The 17,269-nt window shown below is 54.5% G+C and overlaps 3 protein-coding genes across 15 annotated transcripts in view; 2 read left to right on the top strand and 1 right to left on the bottom strand.

Annotated features, from left to right (window-relative positions):
* The window catches only part of ZNF385C (zinc finger protein 385C), a 57,875-nt gene extending 48,178 nt beyond the window's left edge, over positions 1-9,697 (top strand). For 6 of the 8 annotated variants that reach the window (XM_059048249.2, XM_059048248.2, XM_067022191.1 and 3 more), the window contains 6 exons: positions 619-729; positions 2,065-2,230; positions 6,199-6,501; positions 7,031-7,227; positions 7,532-7,642; positions 8,172-9,697. In XM_059048249.2, the coding sequence (XP_058904232.1) occupies positions 619-729; positions 2,065-2,230; positions 6,199-6,501; positions 7,031-7,227; positions 7,532-7,642; positions 8,172-8,408 (1,125 nt within the window). In that variant the 3' untranslated portion in view covers positions 8,409-9,697. The remainder of the gene's footprint in view (positions 1-618; positions 730-2,064; positions 2,231-6,198; positions 6,502-7,030; positions 7,228-7,531; positions 7,643-8,171) is intronic. The other 2 variants (XM_059048250.2, XM_059048247.2) reach the window with 1 other exon arrangement.
* NKIRAS2 (NFKB inhibitor interacting Ras like 2) lies at positions 9,637-13,945 on the bottom strand. 4 transcript variants are annotated; one of them, XR_010838356.1, is made up of 5 exons: positions 13,792-13,935; positions 12,687-12,794; positions 12,046-12,287; positions 10,655-11,405; positions 9,637-10,624 (listed from the first exon to the last, which is right to left on the bottom strand). XR_010838356.1 is itself a non-coding variant. In XM_067022192.1 (4 exons), exons 2-4 carry the CDS (start codon positions 12,528-12,530, stop codon positions 11,166-11,168), a joined length of 561 nt encoding a protein of 186 aa, XP_066878293.1. In that variant the 5' UTR covers positions 12,531-12,794; positions 13,792-13,945; the 3' UTR covers positions 9,637-11,165. The 4 variants fall into 4 exon arrangements, 3 of the variants coding, with proteins under 3 accessions (XP_066878293.1, XP_058904297.1, XP_058904296.1); XM_067022192.1 differs by having other exon boundaries at positions 9,637-11,405; positions 12,046-12,316; positions 12,481-12,794; positions 13,792-13,945; XM_059048314.2 differs by having other exon boundaries at positions 9,637-11,405; positions 12,481-12,794; positions 13,792-13,936.
* A 1,645-nt stretch (positions 13,946-15,590) lies between these two features.
* DNAJC7 (DnaJ heat shock protein family (Hsp40) member C7) overlaps positions 15,591-17,269 on the top strand; it is a 28,256-nt gene continuing 26,577 nt past the window's right edge. Inside the window, exon 1 of one of the 3 annotated variants that reach the window (XM_059048263.2) lies at positions 15,591-16,252. In XM_059048263.2, the coding sequence (XP_058904246.1) occupies positions 16,176-16,252 (77 nt within the window). In that variant the 5' untranslated portion in view covers positions 15,591-16,175. Of the gene's footprint in view, positions 16,253-16,419; positions 16,496-17,269 lie in introns of those variants that run through there. The other 2 variants (XM_059048265.2, XM_067021119.1) reach the window with 2 other exon arrangements.

Below are 17,269 nucleotides of genomic sequence, written 5' to 3'. Positions count from 1 at the left end.
AATAAGGAAAAGAAAAAAAACACGCAAATTAATATGCCAGAGAAACGACCCTACTACTCAGGGAACCCTCCTCTGGCTTCCACCTGCTGCCCCCCGCCCAGCCCCCCACCGGCCCTGTCCCGCTCAGAGCTGGTGACAGTGGCAGAGCTGATAAGATAAGCCTTATCTTCCCCAGCCCGCAGGCCCAGCACAAGAAGTCTGGGTTATGGGAGAGCAAATTCCAAATTCCTTTCTCTGCTTCTGCCTGCCCCCAACTCTCGGTCCCAGTAGTTGTGATTCTTGCGAATGAGAAAAAAAACAAACAAACAAAAAAAACAGCGGGGCGGCAGGAGATGCCAGTGTGATCACCAGCACGTGGGGTTCTGTTTTGCAAGGTCATGGAGGTCATCCTGGCCATCCCCCTGCCTCTAAGCAGAAGCCTAGGCTGACAGAGAAAGTCAGCCAGGGAAGAGGCTGTTTCTTTTTCTCTGTCTAATATCCACAGATGTGGGAAATTTCTTCCTCTGGGCTGATCACTGCCCTGCTCAATAGTTTTCGTTTTTGGCATTTTGCAGAGCCCGCCCCCTGCCCTTACTGAGCTGACCCCAAAGTTATTGTGCACCCCCACCCCCTTCACAGATGGACCCGGTCCAGAAGGCCGTCATCAGTCACACATTTGGGGTTCCCTCCCCTCTGAAGAAGAAGTTCTTCATTTCCTGTAACATCTGTCACCTGAGGTTCAACTCCGCGGTGAGAAGGAGTAGTGGATACAGGCTGGGGAGGGGCCTGGACAGGGAGCGGGCTGGAGACTGGGCTTCTGGGGTCTTTCCTGGAGGAATAGGGGTGGTAGAGGGACTGGGGTCCATATTTTCTGTCCTTCGTTGCAGAAGAGCCGCACCTGGTCCTTTCTCCATCCCATCCTCTCCTCTCTCCAGATTCCTCTGCCCCGTCCCATCCCATCCCCCTGGGATTTCAGTTCCCTCCCCTATGCCTCTCTCCTGTGTTCTGGACCCTTCTGCCAGAGAGAAGGCTGCCCTTCCCTACTCCGGGTCCCAGGGGCCACCATCGGCTCCCGGTCCGGACCTGAGTTCTTAATGCACCTGAGAGTTTCCAGAATGTGTTCATGCCTAACCTCTGAATTAGTTCTCATGGTACATCTGTGAGATGGATAGAGGTGCTATCATCAGCCCCACTTTTCAGATGAGGAAACTCAGCCTCAGAGAGGTTAAGTGACTTGCATGAGGCCACACAGCTGGTAAGTAGAGCTGGGATTGGAACCCAGGCCTGGCTGACCCCATAGCCCACATGCTTTCTACCGTGGCACCTAGAGAGCGGACCTTTCCTGCTCTGGCGAAGGTGTCCAGGGAGGGGCCACGGGGGCCTGTCTTTCCTACTTTGGGGAGCAACAAGAAGGGACCCCTAGTGGACAGGCCAGATTTGGAGGGTCCCTCCAGGCCTTCAGGTCATGTGAGTCATGCAAGTGATGGACAGAGAGACTTCACTCTGAGGGAGGAACCCTTATCTTCTTCATACCGGGCCCAGCACAGTGCCTGGCACATAGCAAATGTTCAATAACTATTTGTTGGAAAAATGTACAAAGGGATGCATGATCTGAGGTGCACATTCCAGAAAGTGTGGGGACTGCTCTGTTTTTCCACTTGTGCATTTATAAACCTGTTGGTAACTAACATTCACTGGGCACCTACTGTTTGTACTAGGCCCTTGTCATTCATGTTCTCATTTTAATTCTCACAACTCTGTGAAATCAGTATTATCATCACAGAGCTTACGAGTGAGGAAACTGAGGCTCAGAGAGGCAACGGGACCTGCCCAAAGATGCACAGTTAATAAGCGGCCGAGGCAGAATTTGAAGCCAGTGTGTGGCTGCTTGCCTGGGAGCTCGTGTATAAGAATGCATTCTGTAAACCTCAGGGCCACACACATGCTGTGACGGTGACAAGGATGCACCCCCTGTGTGGCCAGAGCCGAGCCTCCCTCTGACCTGCCCCCTGCCCGGCGCCAGCTCATGGATGGGGCAGGTGGACTCAGCCAGTGAATGGTGACCCCATGCCCTCCCCTCCCCAGAACCAGGCCGAAGCACACTACAAAGGCCACAAACACGCCAGAAAACTCAAGGCTGTCGAAGCCGCCAAGAGCAAGCAGAGGCCGCAAACCCTGGCCCAGGATGGGACGCTGGTGTCCCCATCCCCGACTCCAGCCAGTGGAGCCCCTGAAGAGCCACAGAGCAAAGGTCAGTCCTGAACTTTTCTCCCCCCATCCCACTCCAAATCTGGCTTCTGACAAGGGGTTGAGCGATTTCTGCTTATTATTCCTGCTCGTGTTGGAGTATTCCATACGTACAGGGAGAGGCACACATCACACGTGTACAGCACCACGGATTTTCCAGTCTGAATCTGCTGAGATGAAGAAATGTGTCACAGGCACCCCAGAAGCCCCTCCTTGGGTCCCCTCCCAGTCACTACCTTGTTGTGAGCTTCCTAGGGCTGTGATAACAAATGACCACAAACTGGGTGGCTGAAAATAACAGAGGTGTATTTTCTCACAGTTCTGGAGGTCAGCAGTTCGAAGCAAGGTGTCAGCAGGGTTGGTTCCCTCTGGGGGCACGGTGTGTGGGGGGAAACCTGTTTCATTCGGCTCTTCTAGCTTCTGGTCGTTGCCGGCAATCCTTGGCGCTCCTTGGCTTGTGGATGCCTCATTCCGATCTCTGCCTCCGACTTCACGTAGCATTTTCCCCAGTGTCTCTGTGCTTTCACATGGTCTTCTTATAAGGACACCAGTCATTGGATTAGGGCCTGCCCTAGTCCAGTATGATCTCGTCTTAACTAATTACGTCAGCAAAGACCCTATTTCCAAATAAGATCACGTTCTGAGGTTCCAGATGGACACGAGTTTGGGGGTGATGCTATCCAACCACCTACACCCCTCCCCCAGAGTAACTTTATTTATTTTATTTTTATTTTTTTATTTTTTTGCGGTACGCAGGCCTGTCACTGCTGTGGCCTCTCCCGCTGCAGAGCACAGGCTCCGGACGCTCAGGCCCAGCAGCCATGGCTCACGGGCCCAGCCGCTCCGCGGCATGTGGGATCTTCCCGGACCGGGGCACGAACCCACGTCCCCTGCATCTGCAGGCGGACTCTCAACCACTGCGCCACCAGGGAAGCCCCCAGAGTAACTTTAAGGCTGACTTTTCTCACCAGAGATCAGTTTCACCTGGTTAATGATATACAGATGGTCCCCGACTTCATGGTGGTTTGGATTATGATTTTTTGACTTCACAATGGTGTGAAAGGCATATGCATTTGGTAGACGCTGGACTTCCAATTTTGAATTTTGATCTCTTCTGGGCTAGCAATATACGGCAGTGGTCCCCAACCTTTTTGGCACCAGGGACCAGTTTCACGGAAGACAGTTTTCCCACGGACCGGGGAGGGAGGGTTGGTTTGGGGATGATTCAAGCACATTACATTTATTGTGCACTTTATTTCCATTATTATTACATTGTAATATATAATTAAATAATTATACGGCTCACCATAATGCAGAATCAGTGCGAGCCCTGAGCTTGTTTTCCTGCAACTAGGTGGTCCCATCTGGGGGTGATGGGAGACAGTGACACCCGAAGTATGTTGCTTATGTCCCGTCTACTCTGTAAGATGCAGCTTAATTGTCACTTGCCACTCACTGATAAGACTTTTTTTAAAAAAGAAATTTATTTATTTATTTATTTCTGGCTTCACTGGATCTTCGTTGCTACGCATGGGCTTTCTCTAGTTGTGGCTAGTGGGGGCTACTCTTTGTTGTGGTGCGCAGGCTTCTCATTGCGGTGGCTTCTCTTGTTGCGGAGCACGGGCTCTAGGGCAATTGGGCTTCAGTAGTTGTGGCCCACGGGCTTAGTTGCTCCGCGGCATGTGGGATCTTCCTGGACCAGGGCTTGAACCCGTGTCTCCTACATTGGCAGGTGGATTCTCAACCACTGCACCGCCAGGGAAGCCCGCTGATAGTGTTTGTTTTTAAATTAATTAATTAATTTGTTTTTATTTTTGGCTGTGTTGGGTCTTCGCTGTTGTGCATGGGCTTTCTATAGTTGCGGCGAGCGGGGGCTACTCTTCGTTATGGTGCGCGGGCTTCTCATTGTGGTGGCTTCTCTTGTTGCAGAGCATGGGTTCTAGGGCACTTGGGCTTCAGCAGTTGTAGCACACGGGCTTAGTTGCTCCGCGGCATGTGGGATCTTCCCGGGCCAGGGATCGAACCCGTGTCCGCTGCATTGGCAGGCAGATTCTCAACCACTGCACCACCAGGGAAACCTCCCACTGATAGGGTTTTTGTGTGGTTTTTTTGCGGTATGCGGGCCTCTCACTGCTGTGGCCTCTCCCGCTGCAGAGCACAGGCTCCGGACGCGAAGGCTCAGCGGCCATGGCTCACGGGCCCAGCTGCTCCACGGCATGTGGGATCTTCCCGGACCGGGGCACAAACCCGTGTCCCCTGCATCAGCAGGCATACTCTCAACCACTGCACCACCAGGGAAGCCCACTGATAGGGTTTTGATATGAGTCTGCAGGCAATTGATTTATTGTGGTCTCTGTGCAGTCAAACCTCTCTGCTAATGATAATCTGTATTTGCAGCCGCTCCCCAGCGCTAGCATCACCGCCTCAGCTCCACCTCAGATCATCAGGCATTAGATTCTCATAAGGAGCCCACAGCCTAGATCCCTCGCACTCGCACTTCACAGTAGGCTTCGCGCTCCTATGAGAATCTAAGGCTGCCGCTGAACTGACAGGAGGCGGAGCTCAGGCGGTAATGCGAGAGCGATGGGGAGTGGCTGTAAATACAGATGAAACTTCACTCTCTCACCCTTTCACCTCCTGCTGTACAGCCCGGTTCCTAACAGGCCACAGACTGGTACCAAACCGATCCGTGGCCTGGGGGTTGGGGACCCTGGTATATGGTAGGTGCATACTCTTTTGTGATACTGGTCAGCAGCAGCCACGTGCCCAGGAGGGTAAACAACTGACACAGTTACAACCATTCTGTGCCCATGCAAGCAATCTGTTTTTCACTTTCAGCACAGTATTCAATAAATGACAGGAGATATTGAACACTTTATTATAAAACAGGATTTGTGTTAGATGATATTGCTCAACTGTAGGCCAATGTAGGTGTTCGGAGCACATTGTATTAAATGCATTTAAAAAAAATTTCCTTCCTTTTTATTGATTGATTCATTTTGGCTGTGTTGTGTCTTAGTTGCGGCACACAGGATCTTTCGTTGCGGTGGGAGGGCTCTTTGTTGCAGGGCGCAGGCTTCTCTCTAGTTGTTGCACGTGGGCTCAGTTGCCCTGCGGCACGTGGGATCTTAGTTTACTGACCAGGGATCAAACCCACGTCCCCTGCATTGGAAGGCGGATTCTTAACCACTGGACCACCAGGGAAGTACCTGCATTTTCAACTTATGATATTTTCAACTTACGATGGGTTTATCAGGATATAACCCCATCATAAGTTGTTGTTGCGTGTAGCTGTATTTTGTCCTTTTTCATTGCCATGTAGTGTTCCATTGCATGACCCATCAACTCTTTTTTTTTTTTTTTTTTTTTTTTTTTTTTTGCGGTATGCGGGCCTCTCACTGTTGTGGCCTCTCCCGTTGCGGAGCACAGGCTCCGGACGCGCAGGCCTAGCGGCCATGGCTCACGGGCTTAGCTGCTCCGCGGCATGTGGGATCTTCCCAGACCAGGGCACGAACCCGTGTCCCCTGCATCGGCAGGCGGATTCTCAACCACTGCGCCACCAGGGAAGCCCTGACCCATCAACTCTTTTCACTATTCTCCTGTTGACAAATATTTGGATAGTTTCCAGTTTTCTGCTGCTATGAATGGTGCTCCATGAATATTCTAGCACATCTTTTTGGTGACTTCCACATATTTAACAGTTCCCTAATGACTGTAGATCATCAGGGCTGGGTGGGCTCTCTGAGACCACTGGATCCAATTTTATCATTTCAGGTGGGAAAGCTGAGGCCCAAAGAGGCCCAAGTCTGCCCAGTGATTTGGTGGGGAGTCTGGAAATTCAGTGCTGGTTATCCCTACACCAGGGACCCTTCCAATCTGCCATGCCACCCCAAGAATATCTGTACTTAAAATCGTGGTCTCGAGAATCCTCTTGGGCCTCACACTCTTATCCCATGCCTTCCATCTCCCCAGCCGTTCCTGCAGCCCCTCCTCCTGGTCCCAAACTCCAGCCACCCCTGAGTCCGGAACCCACGCCCAGGGAGCCAGCCCACTCAGACCTCTTGGATGCTGCCTCCTCTTCCTCCTCTTCCTCCTCTTCCTCTTGCCCACCCTGCTCCCCAGAGCCTGGGAGAGAGGCACCAGGGCCTGAACCAGCGGCGGCTGCTGTGGAAAGTGGTGTGAGTGGGGAAGGCAGGAGCGAGAAGGGGCGCCTCTACTGCCCCACGTGTAAGGTGACCGTGAACTCCGCCTCCCAGCTCCAGGCTCACAACACAGGTCAGTGCGCCCCCCCACCAGCTCGAGTCCCGGGGAGGAGATGAGCCTCACCAGATGTGGGCAGGCTAGAGCTTCTGGGCACTTTGCTCCAGGGCTAGGTGACAGAGGCGCTGTGCTCAGCTGTGGCTGGGCGGGCATTTCGGGTCCTCCCGGTAATGCTTGAGGAGGGAGGATCGGGAAGAGAAGTCTGAGGCAGCAAGAACTGAAGGGTCATCACAGAAGACAGGAGACACCCACCCCACCTCTCCTTGGATCAGACCCAGAGGAGTTGGGTTGGAATGAGAGCCAAAGAGAAGCCGACCTGTTACTCTGCAACGAGGCCTTCCTTGGGGGATGCTGGCACAAAATGAGAACAGCTGGGAGGACCTTTGGGAGGGAAAGAGAAATCTCACATGGCTGGAGGGGCTGGCAGTGCTGAGCAGCCTGGAGGCTTCAGGGGGCAGCCAAACTGACGTGGTTTGGAGGGGGTCTCCGTGGCCCCTGAAGCCCCTCTTTGGTGCTGGCAAGCTGTCTTCTTTCCTCCCTCCAGGAGCCAAGCACCGGTGGATGGTGGAAGGTCAGCGGGGCACTCCCCGCAGGGGCAGGGGCCACGCAGTGCCCCGGGGAGGAGCTGGACACAAGGCCAGGAGAGTGATGGGGGTCCGCGGGGGCCGGCAGGGGCCCAGGCCCCCTTTCCACTGTGCTCTCTGTCAGCTCCAGGTCAATTCAGAGACCCAGCTCAAGCAGGTGGGGCTAGTGCAGCTGGGATTGGGGGTGGAGCAGGGGGTGGGGTGGGTGGGCCCAGTGCCGGGCGAGGAGGAGGGAGCCTGCGGGGAGGAGGTGGGTAGAACAGAGCCGGGAGCAGCGGAGGAAGAGGTGCGGGGCTCCTGGAAGCGAAGGCGAAGGCCAGTTCTTACCTCCCCTTCCCAGGCCGCTCCAGGGCCATGTGCATTGGGTGTGTGAGTTGTGGGTAGAGGAAGGGTGAGCTAGCCGTAGTTTTGGGGTCCTTGGGTTCCTCATCTTGTTCCCAGTCTGTCTGTCTGTCCATTAGCACCTGAGCAGCAGGAGGCACAAAGACCGCCTGGCCGGGAAGCCCCCCAAGCCCTCCAGCCAGCACAGCAAGCTGCAGAAGCACGCGGCGCTGGCTGTGAGTATCCTCAAGGTATCTGTCTCCGGGCACAGAGCTGGGACCCAGGTCCAGAGGGGAGAGGGTAAGGGGAGAGGGTAGGCCGGAAGGGAGGGCCAGCTGGGGGGCTGGGAGGAGGGGCAGGAAGGAAGCCACCCCCTTGGAGGCTGCCTGGGCTGGGAAAGAGCTGGGGTTGGGTTTTTGGTTCTCTGGGGATCTGCTCAGAAACATTTCCGGGGGACGGGGGAGGTGGGCCCAGGTAGTAACCTCAGGGGCAAGAGCGAGGCGTGGGCGTGCATCTCCTGGAGACCATCTCCACCCCCGGCTCCCCGTAGCCTCCTCCCTTGGCCCGTCCTAAGATTCTCCTCCCTCCAGGCAGGAAGGCAGGTGGTGGAGAAAGCCCTTTGGAATGAAAGTTTGGGGGTGGGAAGGGAGGAGGATTTAGGTTTGGAATCCTGACCACGTTTCCCCCCCTCCGCAGCAAAAAGCCCAAGGAGGGGGCCCAGGGAGGGGACGGGATTTTCCTGGGCTCAGAGACTCGAGTCCTTTCCTCTCTTCTCTGCAGTCTAAACTGGCCTTGCAGAAGCAACTCACCAAGACGCTGGCAGCCCGCTTCCTGCCCAGCCCGATCCCCACCGCGGCGGCAACCATCTGTGCCCTCCCAGGGCCCCTGGCCCTGCGGCCTGCGCCTACGGCAGCCACCACCCTCTTCCCGCCTCCGATCCTGGGCCCAGCTCTGTTTCGCACCCCAGCGGGAGCCATTCGCCCTGCCACGGGACCCATCGTCTTTGCCCCCTATTAGCCCTCCTGGGGAGCCCGGGGCTGATTTCCCAGCAGTTGCCCTCCCCCTCCAACTCTCCCCAAGATGCCTCCTCGGTTCCCTACACCCCACAGGAGACTGCCTTTTACAGCCTAGGGGTTCCTGCCCAATCTAGGAAGAGCTGGGCTAATGCTAAGAGCTCTTCACTCAGTCTGCACTGGGGATTCAACTAATGCCACCCGGCCCAAGGACCATCCATCTGCACCCTCCCTTCCCCAGGCTTCTAGGGCTAGCCCTGGGCTCCCCTCCATTTCCCATCCTGATTTATGGGGAACAAACTGGAAAATCCAAAGATCTATGCAAAATCCTAGCCCCAGCCCTGTGGTGCTCTCATTCTCCCGCTCAAGACCTATACCCATGTGGCCCGAGGTCCGAGGAATCTTACCTTCTCCTAGCCCGACCTCTATTCCCATGCCCTGGGGGCAGGGAGGGGAGGCCTCCCCATTCACTGGATTCTCTAGAGAATCACTGGTGTCGAGGGGGCCGTCTCAAGGGAGAAGCTAAGGGGACAGTCACAGCCAGCCCAGCCACAGGGTCTCAAGATGGAGTGGGTTCAAGGTTACCTGGATGAGCTGACCATGGGGGTGTGGTGGAAGATTGTGGAGGAGGAAGAGAGCAGTGCTAAGTGGGGCAAAGCCAACGGGTGGCTGGAATTGCAAGCCTCGGGGGCTTTCCATCCGCTCTGACAGGATGGGGCTACGACGGGGAGGTGAGGGTGATGTGCTGGCCAGGCCCAGTTTTTAACAGAGGAAGTGATCAGTCCCACACACGTTTTCCCCTCTTAGCCTTTCATTGATTCCTCCTGAATCCCAGCTCTTGGGGCCGGGTTGGGGGGGGGGAAGGGGGTGACACTGGGTCTCCCTCAGACTATGGATCCAGCTAACACCGAATGCCCCCAGGGCTCCCAAACAGAGTCTTCCCTTCCAGCTCCTCACCCCAAACTGGCCCCTAGCACTCAATTCAGCTTTCCCTTCCCCCACGAGCACCCCAAGGCCCCCTCATTGTGACTCAGTATTGGGATCCACTCTGAGCCACTCTCAAGACCCGTTTTCACGCTGTCAAAATTAATGTCGTAACCTCCATCCCACCCCAGCAGCACTGCCACCCTCACCCCACGATATGGGACTTTGCCAGTATCCACCTGTATCTTTTTTTCTTTTTTAAAGCTGTTTCCGATGGGAGAACAAGAAAAGGGGGGAGGGTGGGAAACTTTTTGATAACAGTTGTGGTTTTATTGTGTCCAACGCATCAATAAATCAATTTAAGCCCAAGCCTGTACACGCCCTAACTCGCCCAGCCTGGGCCACCTGACCCTGCTCGCCTCTCCCATCTTGGGGAGAAGGGGCGTGTACTGGAGGCCACCTGGCTGTAGCGTCTTCACCTATGCTAGGTGTGTACATCAGAAGCACGAAGTGGGCACGGGAAGTTGTGGGTTACCAGCTCACTTTACAGTGTGTTGGAAGCGTAACCACCCTTCTGAGTCCCCAGAGATCTGGCAGCTCCTGAGAAGCTGCTATTGGTCGGCTTTATTCTGTTCAGGCATCTGAGGTAAGAAGGGAGGGCTAGACGAGCACCTTGCCCAGCCTCCACCATGGCGGCAGGCATATAAACACAGGTAATTTATAAATAGAAGTCCAGCTATCAGCTGAAAACAACCATAGGAAAGGGTGATGACCAGTCCCCAGGGCCATGAGGTCGGCTGATCGGGCACTGGGCAGCCACTCTGGCAACTAGAGTGGGTAGTGCACTCCTGCCCCCTGGTGGTTGGGGGGTGGGGAGCAGTGTCCCAGCCTCCAGGGCCACAGGCATAGCACCTTGAAACAGGAGAAGCGAAGGGAACAGTGCAGCCAGCCCAACCATGGGCAGTATACAACCCACACAGGGCTGGAGAGGACCTAGACCATCTAAGCAACTGCCGTCACCTTATAGATGAGAAAACTGAAGCCCCTAGAGGGGAAAGGCCTCGCAGGGCCACAAAGCCAGCTGGTGACTCCCAGCCCAGTTGGCATTCCATTCCACCTCAACCAAGGAAATGCTCCCTGAGCAGGAAGAGGAAGCAAAACAGCTGGGGGAAGAGTTGAAACAGAAAACTTTGCTCCCAGGAGACTAGCTTCTTTCAGCCCAGGAGAGGACAGGAGAGAGGTCAGGGTGTTGGAAGAGGAGGCGCCCCGAACACCAGCACACACACCTGTGCACATCTACACACACACACACACACACACACACACACACACACACACACACACACACACACGAGATACCTGGATGCCCTTTCTCTAGAGTCCAGGCTGGTGCCATAAGCGTGTGAGTGTGTGTGTGTGAGATTGGCAGGAAACCCGGAGGTGTCAGACCCCTGCGATAGGAATCAGACCCTAGACTGGGCACTTCCACACACAGCTGTTTCCTGTCCAGGGCCAGTAGAAGGGACAGTGATCCAAAACCACCCTAGACCTGCTTAAAAGCAAAAACTGATCACATCACTTTGCTGGCATAAATCCTATCAATGGCTTTCCATTGCTGTTAGGATAGAGCAGGATGGGGGCTGGGGGGCTTGGGGGCCGCTAACCTAGACTACTTGCATTTCCCAGAGTTGGGAGGGAGCAAAAGTGACCTGAGCCTGGGACAGCCCGGCTGCCTGGCCTAGTGGGGAGCTCCCCCCTTGACTGGGAAGGACAGCTTGCCTAAAACACCCCCTCCCTTTCCCCTCAACCCATCTTGCAGGGCTGGCAAGGCAGCTCTTCAGCCATCCAAGGAGCCGCTGCCCTTGTTCTTGCGGCTGAGGGGGAAGGCAGACTTGCTCTGGGGCTGGGTCATCTTGCTGGCCAGGTAGACAAAGGGCTCCAGCAGTGAGCGGCGGTCAGCCACCGACACCTCCCAAAGCTTCACCTTCTCCGACTTGGCCCAGTGCTGAGCAACATCTGGGTCTACACGCCGCTGCTCCTGCAGGTCACACTTGTTACCGAGGACCACGATGGTAACCTGGGGAAGAGGGACAGAGTAGAGGCCCGTGGCTGTAGCATGGACCTCAGAAATGGTTGTGAGGGCCAGTGACCACGTTGGGCTTGTAATGGAACTACTGGAGGGGGTGCCAGATGGAGGCCAGAATTTGAACAGAGGAAGGAAAGGAAAAAGCCACCATTTCCACCTCGGAGTCCTAGGAGAGGGAAAGTCTCAATGGCTGATGTCTCATCTCTTCCTATATTAGAAACTGGACGGGGGCCTCCATCTGGAGGAGTTCCATTACAAGCCCCGTGTTACCAATGCCTGATCATTACTGGCAGTCAGTTAGCTGCTGGCTAAGTAACCGGTGAGGAAGCGCTCCCAGAATGCCTGCAGCTTAAAGCGGGATTTGAGAACAAAAGGGCCTTCACAGGGGAGAGCACAGAACCGTTATAAAGAAAGACTAGTGGGGAAATCTTAAACTGGAGAAGCCTCTTTGGTTGAGCTGCCTCAACATACGGCCACCTCTAGGGGTGAAGACACCCTCCAGTGGCCTCCATCTCCGCCCTCCAGCTCTAAACCCACATCCTGGCAAATAAGTGAAAAACACAGCCTTTCCAGGCCTCCCAAAGCCAGCCCAGGGCCCACTCTCTCTCACCACCAGGGTTCCCACACACACCTCCTTCTTGTCTTTGGATTTGTCAATCTCCTTCTTGAGCAGCTCCACGCGCTGAAAGGACTCTCGGCTGTCCGTGCTGTAGACCAGGACATAGCCATCAGTGCAGGAGAAGCAGTGCCGGGGCAACTCAGCCCCATCTCGGAGCCCCCGGGTGTCGTAGAAACGCACCTGCTCCCGCACGCCCCGGTCAGTCTCAATGGAGCCCACGTAGATGTCCTCCTGCGTCTCAATCATCTCAGAACCTGGGACAAAATGAGGAGAAAACGTGTTTCTAGGGAGAAAAGAGATTGGAAACATGAGTGACTGAATATATCCTAACAGGCCAACCAGACAGGGAGAGAAAGGAACATGGGGGCTGAGGAGAGAAGGCCAAAGACTGTGAGTCTGGCCAGGCCGGAATAACTTGGGGGAACAGCTCTAATCTCACGCTGATACCTTGCTAAACACAGTGTGACGTAGAAGTTTTTCCTTCCTATCTCGGACATTGGGTTTTCTCTTTCCAGATGTCCTCAGTGTTGTAGAGTTGGGATCTTTCGGTATAATGACCAGCAGGAGCGATCTTTAGCCTTTTCGTGTTGTGATCAAATCCTCTCCTCATTCTTCCACTTCCTCCACCATGCCTCACGCCCAGCAACACTCACCCACTACGTGGTTTCCGTACAGAAGCTGCTCCAGGATTGAAGTTTTGCCCACAGAAGCCTGGCCACACACGACCACCTTGCAGCTCTTCCCCATGCTTAGCTTTCAACCTTGAAGAACGGAAGCACACTCGGTGAGGCAGGATCAAAACCGAGGGCAAACTTCCCTTGACTGAGGACGCAAGTTCTGAAGTGGCTTCATGGCCTCGGGGGTTCGGCCCTGTCTGCTACCCTAGGCTGGGTGTACTGAAGTGATGTGTCTATATCCACTACTGGACAGTTAGCTGTATATTATTCATCTTATTCCCAGTACGAGGCCAGTATCTGGCAAAGAGCAGGTCCTCAGTAAGCGTTGCCATAAAGGGGGAAGAGAATCACTGGTTTAAAGGAACCACTAGCCAGGTTCCTTTCTGTGCACAGGATGTGGAGGACCAGTTGCTGAAGTGAGCTCTGGCTCAGCTCCCTCTCTAACCATGACCCCATGGAGAAATAAGCAGAGCTATTATTTTGTGTGGATCTGTCTTATACCACTCTTCCTGGGGAGAGTGAACAATTAGGAAGGACATTTTACTTTCCCGTATGGCTTATCAGACAATTAGTTCCCTCGAATTCCCAGTCAAGGCCATGGCTAAGATGAAAAACATCAGACAAGAAACAAAAGAGTGAAGGAATCTAAGGAAAAAAACGCTTCAGAAAAGAGAAAAATTTTGTTTCTCTTGGACTGACAAACCCAGATAAGGCCTAGACACAGAAATCCCTTCTCTGTTTGGAGGTCCCAAACAGAGATCTCCTCGAAGGCATCCCAAACACAGGCTTCCCAGAAGGAGCCCCAGACAAGGATCCCCCCACCGCCAGAGGAGAGATACAGAGATCACTCCCCAAAGGGATCTTAAACAGAAACCTCTCCAGAGGAAACTCTTAGTACAGCTCCCCCTCCCCGCAAGGGGCCTCATATAGTGAGCCCCGCAATTAAAGGATGCCCCAAGAGAGACTGCTAGGCGGGCCTCCGGAACAGATTTCCCCACGAGAGGGCTCCCAGAGGGAATCGGAATCCTGCCACCTAAAGAGTCCGGAAGCAGTGGTCGATCCCGGCCTCCCAGCTCCGTACCTCTTGGGGCCCTCGCAGCAGCCCGGCCAGGCCCCTCTACTCGCGCCGGGACCACGGGTGGGGCAGCACGGCCGCAAACACTCGGATCTTCCTCCGGGTCCGTCCGGGCTCCGTCTGGCCCCGCCCCGTAGCTTCCATCCCGCAAGACCTATTTTGGCCGCGGAGAGCGGGCGCCAGCCGAACAGCGCCTCCAGAGGCCGGAGGGGAAATGACGGCTGGGACCTGGGCTGGGTCGCCAGAGCACAGGGTTCTAGGCTCCCTTGACCGGTCGGGTGATGTTTTGGTGCCTCAGATGCCCATATGTTCTTTCTCTAAAGGCTACTACAGTAACACTTTGTTTACTCAGTCATTTATTCATCCAATGTCTTCTGAGCTCCTTTTCTGTGCCAGCTACAGGACCACGTGCTGAGAAAAAGCGGAGGAATTAGACACCATTGCCGCCCATTAGAACGTCACCATCTAGAGGAGCTAGACATCTAAACCAACAATTACAGTACAGCATGGTAAGAACTATTACAGAGGTGCTATGGGAGCACATCCAAGGGCATTTAACTTGGGGGCAGTGGGCATCACGTTCTCTGCGGAAACTTCCTAGAGGAGGTCAGGTCCGTGTTGAAGTTTGAAGGGTGTGGGAGGAAAGGGTGGAGGAAATATGGCAAGAGTCATGGCATTTACTGGAACTACAAGTATTTGGGTTCATTATTGATGGTAGAAAGGAGCGAAATAATCAAAGGCCTGTGTGTTGGCCAAAGAGTTCAAACTGTATCCTAACAGCAGTGGAAAGCCATTGATAGGACTTATGCCAGCAAAGTGACATGCTCAGTTTTTGCTTTTAAGTGGGTCACTCTGGTAAAAGAGTGAAGGTTGGAGAGAGGTGAGACTTGGGGTTAGTTAGACTATGGTAGTATTCCAAGTTTTCCAAAAAACGATGAGAATCTGAATTGGGATGGAAAGGAGATAGATTTGGGAGACATTTGGTAAGAGAATCAACAAGACTTGGTGATAACTTGGGAGTTTTAGATGCTGAGAACACAAAGGAGGTAGATGGTTAAAGACAGATGGGCCTCCTGCATTAGACTGTAGACCATGAGCCATTGGCAAGCAGGTTAGATGGTCTGAGTCTACGCTTTCCCAACCCAGCACAAAGTAGGTACTTTGGAGAGGGCTGTTGAATGATTGGCTGGATGAATGACTTCTCTCTTCCAAACCCCTGAGCCTCTCCCACCCTCCACTCCCCAGTGCTAGGTGTGATTTCAGCTCCCTCAGCCCTGTGACAGGAAGAACCATGCAAGTGGCCTATGGACAATGGCACAGACTGTTTTACTGGAGAAGCAAGGGCGTCAGGGGTCTGGGGGGCGGGGTAAATCCTTTTAAAATTCCCTTGAGCCATTCTTATTTTAGTACCCTTTAACTTTAAAAATTTAACCTAAAACTACCCCAGTTTAACCTCAGGGAACCCCGATTTAATTCAAGTCCACAAAAATTATTGGTTTGGGTGAAGGGAAGTACTACGAAGGGCTGTGTCCTTGCCCTCTCTGAGTTCTCAATCCAGATTGCATTCGGCAAGACAAGCGTGCTGAGCACAGAGTTTTTATGAGGGTTGGGAGCACTGATGACACTGTGGAGCAGGGACCTCACCCCGCGAGCTGCCTTATAAACTCCAGGGCAGGGTCTGGGGCCCTGTGCCACGCTCCCTAGGCTTAATGCTGAGATGGCACTCCCAGGCGGCTGACATGAAAGCTGCCTCATACAAGGGTCAGCGTCATTAGGGTGATGAACCAGTTGGTGCTTGGAGATCCAGAGGGGATGAAAGGCGCGGTGTGAAGACGCCCTGCGTTCCCCTGGCTTGGTTGGTCAGAGCTTCCAGGGGCCGATGAACGCTGGGGAAACTGGATTCAGAGTGTCTCTTCTTGCCTTTCGCAGGAGGAAGCTGTGGACATACTCCAAGGTCGAGAAGGTGGTAGTGGGGGGCTCTTTCTCTCCAGGGTCCTGGGTCACCGCGTCCCTACCCAACTCAGACTCCCTGAGCCTCCTCACAGAAGACTCTCTAGGATTGGAAGTTGTTATGGCAACGAGACTCTCAGAATACCGAGGAGGCAAACCAAAGCCTAGAGAGGAGACACCCTCCTGTATCCCCCTTTCGACCCACGGCTAAAGTGGCGCCCCCTACGCACAGAAACCGTCCTTGGGCCCCCGCTCCGGCGAGGAGACCACCCTGGACCTCCGGGGGCGGGAGGCCGCTCTGGCCCCAATCAGAGCCTCTCGCTGGTAGACGGGCCTGAGGGAGCCCCTCTGGGCGCAGCGCCGCCGAGCTGCTCGATGCTCCGACCGGAAGTGCTCTTCACCGCCGACCTCCCACCCGGCTCTCTGGTCCCGGCGGTAAGATGGCGGCTGCCGCGGAGTGCGATGTGGTAATGGCGGCGACCGAGCCAGAGCTGCTAGACGACGAGGAAGTAAAGAGGTAACCGGGTGGCAGGGTAGGGGAAGGGGCGAGCTTCAGCTCCATGGCTCCGGGAACCCCGTCCTTGCCGTGGTGCAGCCCCTACAGAGGCGATGCCCCGCCCTCCGAGAATCCCCCCTCCCCCATCTGAGATTGAGTCCGGATGGACCCCCTGAAGGGGCGCTCCCGGAGGTTTGCCCTTCCCTCCTGCTTCCGCCTGGCTGAGGAGCTGAGGCATGGCGTTGTTGCCCAGCAGAGAGAAAGGTTGTCCTCGTTGTAGAGGCCGGGTCTCTAAGGGGATCTCGGAGGTCTATTGCGGGGTGGGGGGTGGGGCGCCGCGGCTGTGATGAGGCCTTCTTACATCGCCCCCGACCCCTTCCTTCCCTTGTTAACTTCTGTATTTTGTGTCTCAGCCCTTTGCGTCTCCGAAGCTCTTGCTGTCCTCACCCCCTTTCCTCCGTAATTATACCCCAGCGAGCGCTAGTCTGGGCCCGAGGTATTGTGTGTCTCCATTATTGACCTGGTGGCCCCTCGGTTACCCCAGAAGTCGAAGGTGATAGAGAAAGAAGGGTGAGGGCTTTTGTCTCGTGCTCTACACGTCAAACCCTCTCCTTCCACCCTTTCTAAGGTCCTCATTCTTTCAGGGCTGTTTCTTAAATTAATCAGTAAGGAGGGGGGCAGCTGCTTGGGCTCTGCTGGGCAGCCGCAGTGGCTCGAGATTGCAGTCCGGACTCGGCAAGGGAGCTGCAGAGTGAGTGGTTTTCGAGAACGCTCTGGATTTTGGCTACAGCTAAGGCAGGTTATTGGAAGTGGGGTTGGAACACAGTTGTGAGTAGTCATACTTGTCCTAATTCTGGAGCAGAATTAACGAAAAGCTTCTGGAAGTTTGGAGCTCTGTTCTCATCAACCGCGGGTTAACTGACTACAATTCTCTCAGTCTCCTTCCCACATATTTCATGTCTTTATACCAAGCCCATTATGGCTTCAGTCTGGAGGATTCGAGGTGGTGATTAGTTCATGAGATCTGAAATCAGGATT

The sequence above is a fragment of the Kogia breviceps genome, chromosome 19, assembly GCF_026419965.1.
Source record: "Kogia breviceps isolate mKogBre1 chromosome 19, mKogBre1 haplotype 1, whole genome shotgun sequence".
In the NCBI taxonomy this organism is placed as follows: Eukaryota; Metazoa; Chordata; class Mammalia; order Artiodactyla; family Physeteridae; genus Kogia; species Kogia breviceps.
This window is presented reverse-complemented; position numbering and strand designations above follow the sequence as displayed.

Coding starts and splice junctions, on each gene's coding strand:
- NKIRAS2 (XM_059048313.2), bottom strand. CDS start 12,780: ATGGGGAAGAGCTGCAAGGTGGTCGTGTGTGGCCAGGCTTCTGTGGGC. Junction 12,288..12,686: donor GTACGGAAACCACGTAGTGG/GTGAGTGTTGCT, acceptor ATTTTGTCCCAG/GTTCTGAGATGATTGAGACG. Junction 11,406..12,045: donor AATCCAAAGACAAGAAGGAG/GTGTGTGTGGGA, acceptor CCTCTTCCCCAG/GTTACCATCGTGGTCCTCGG.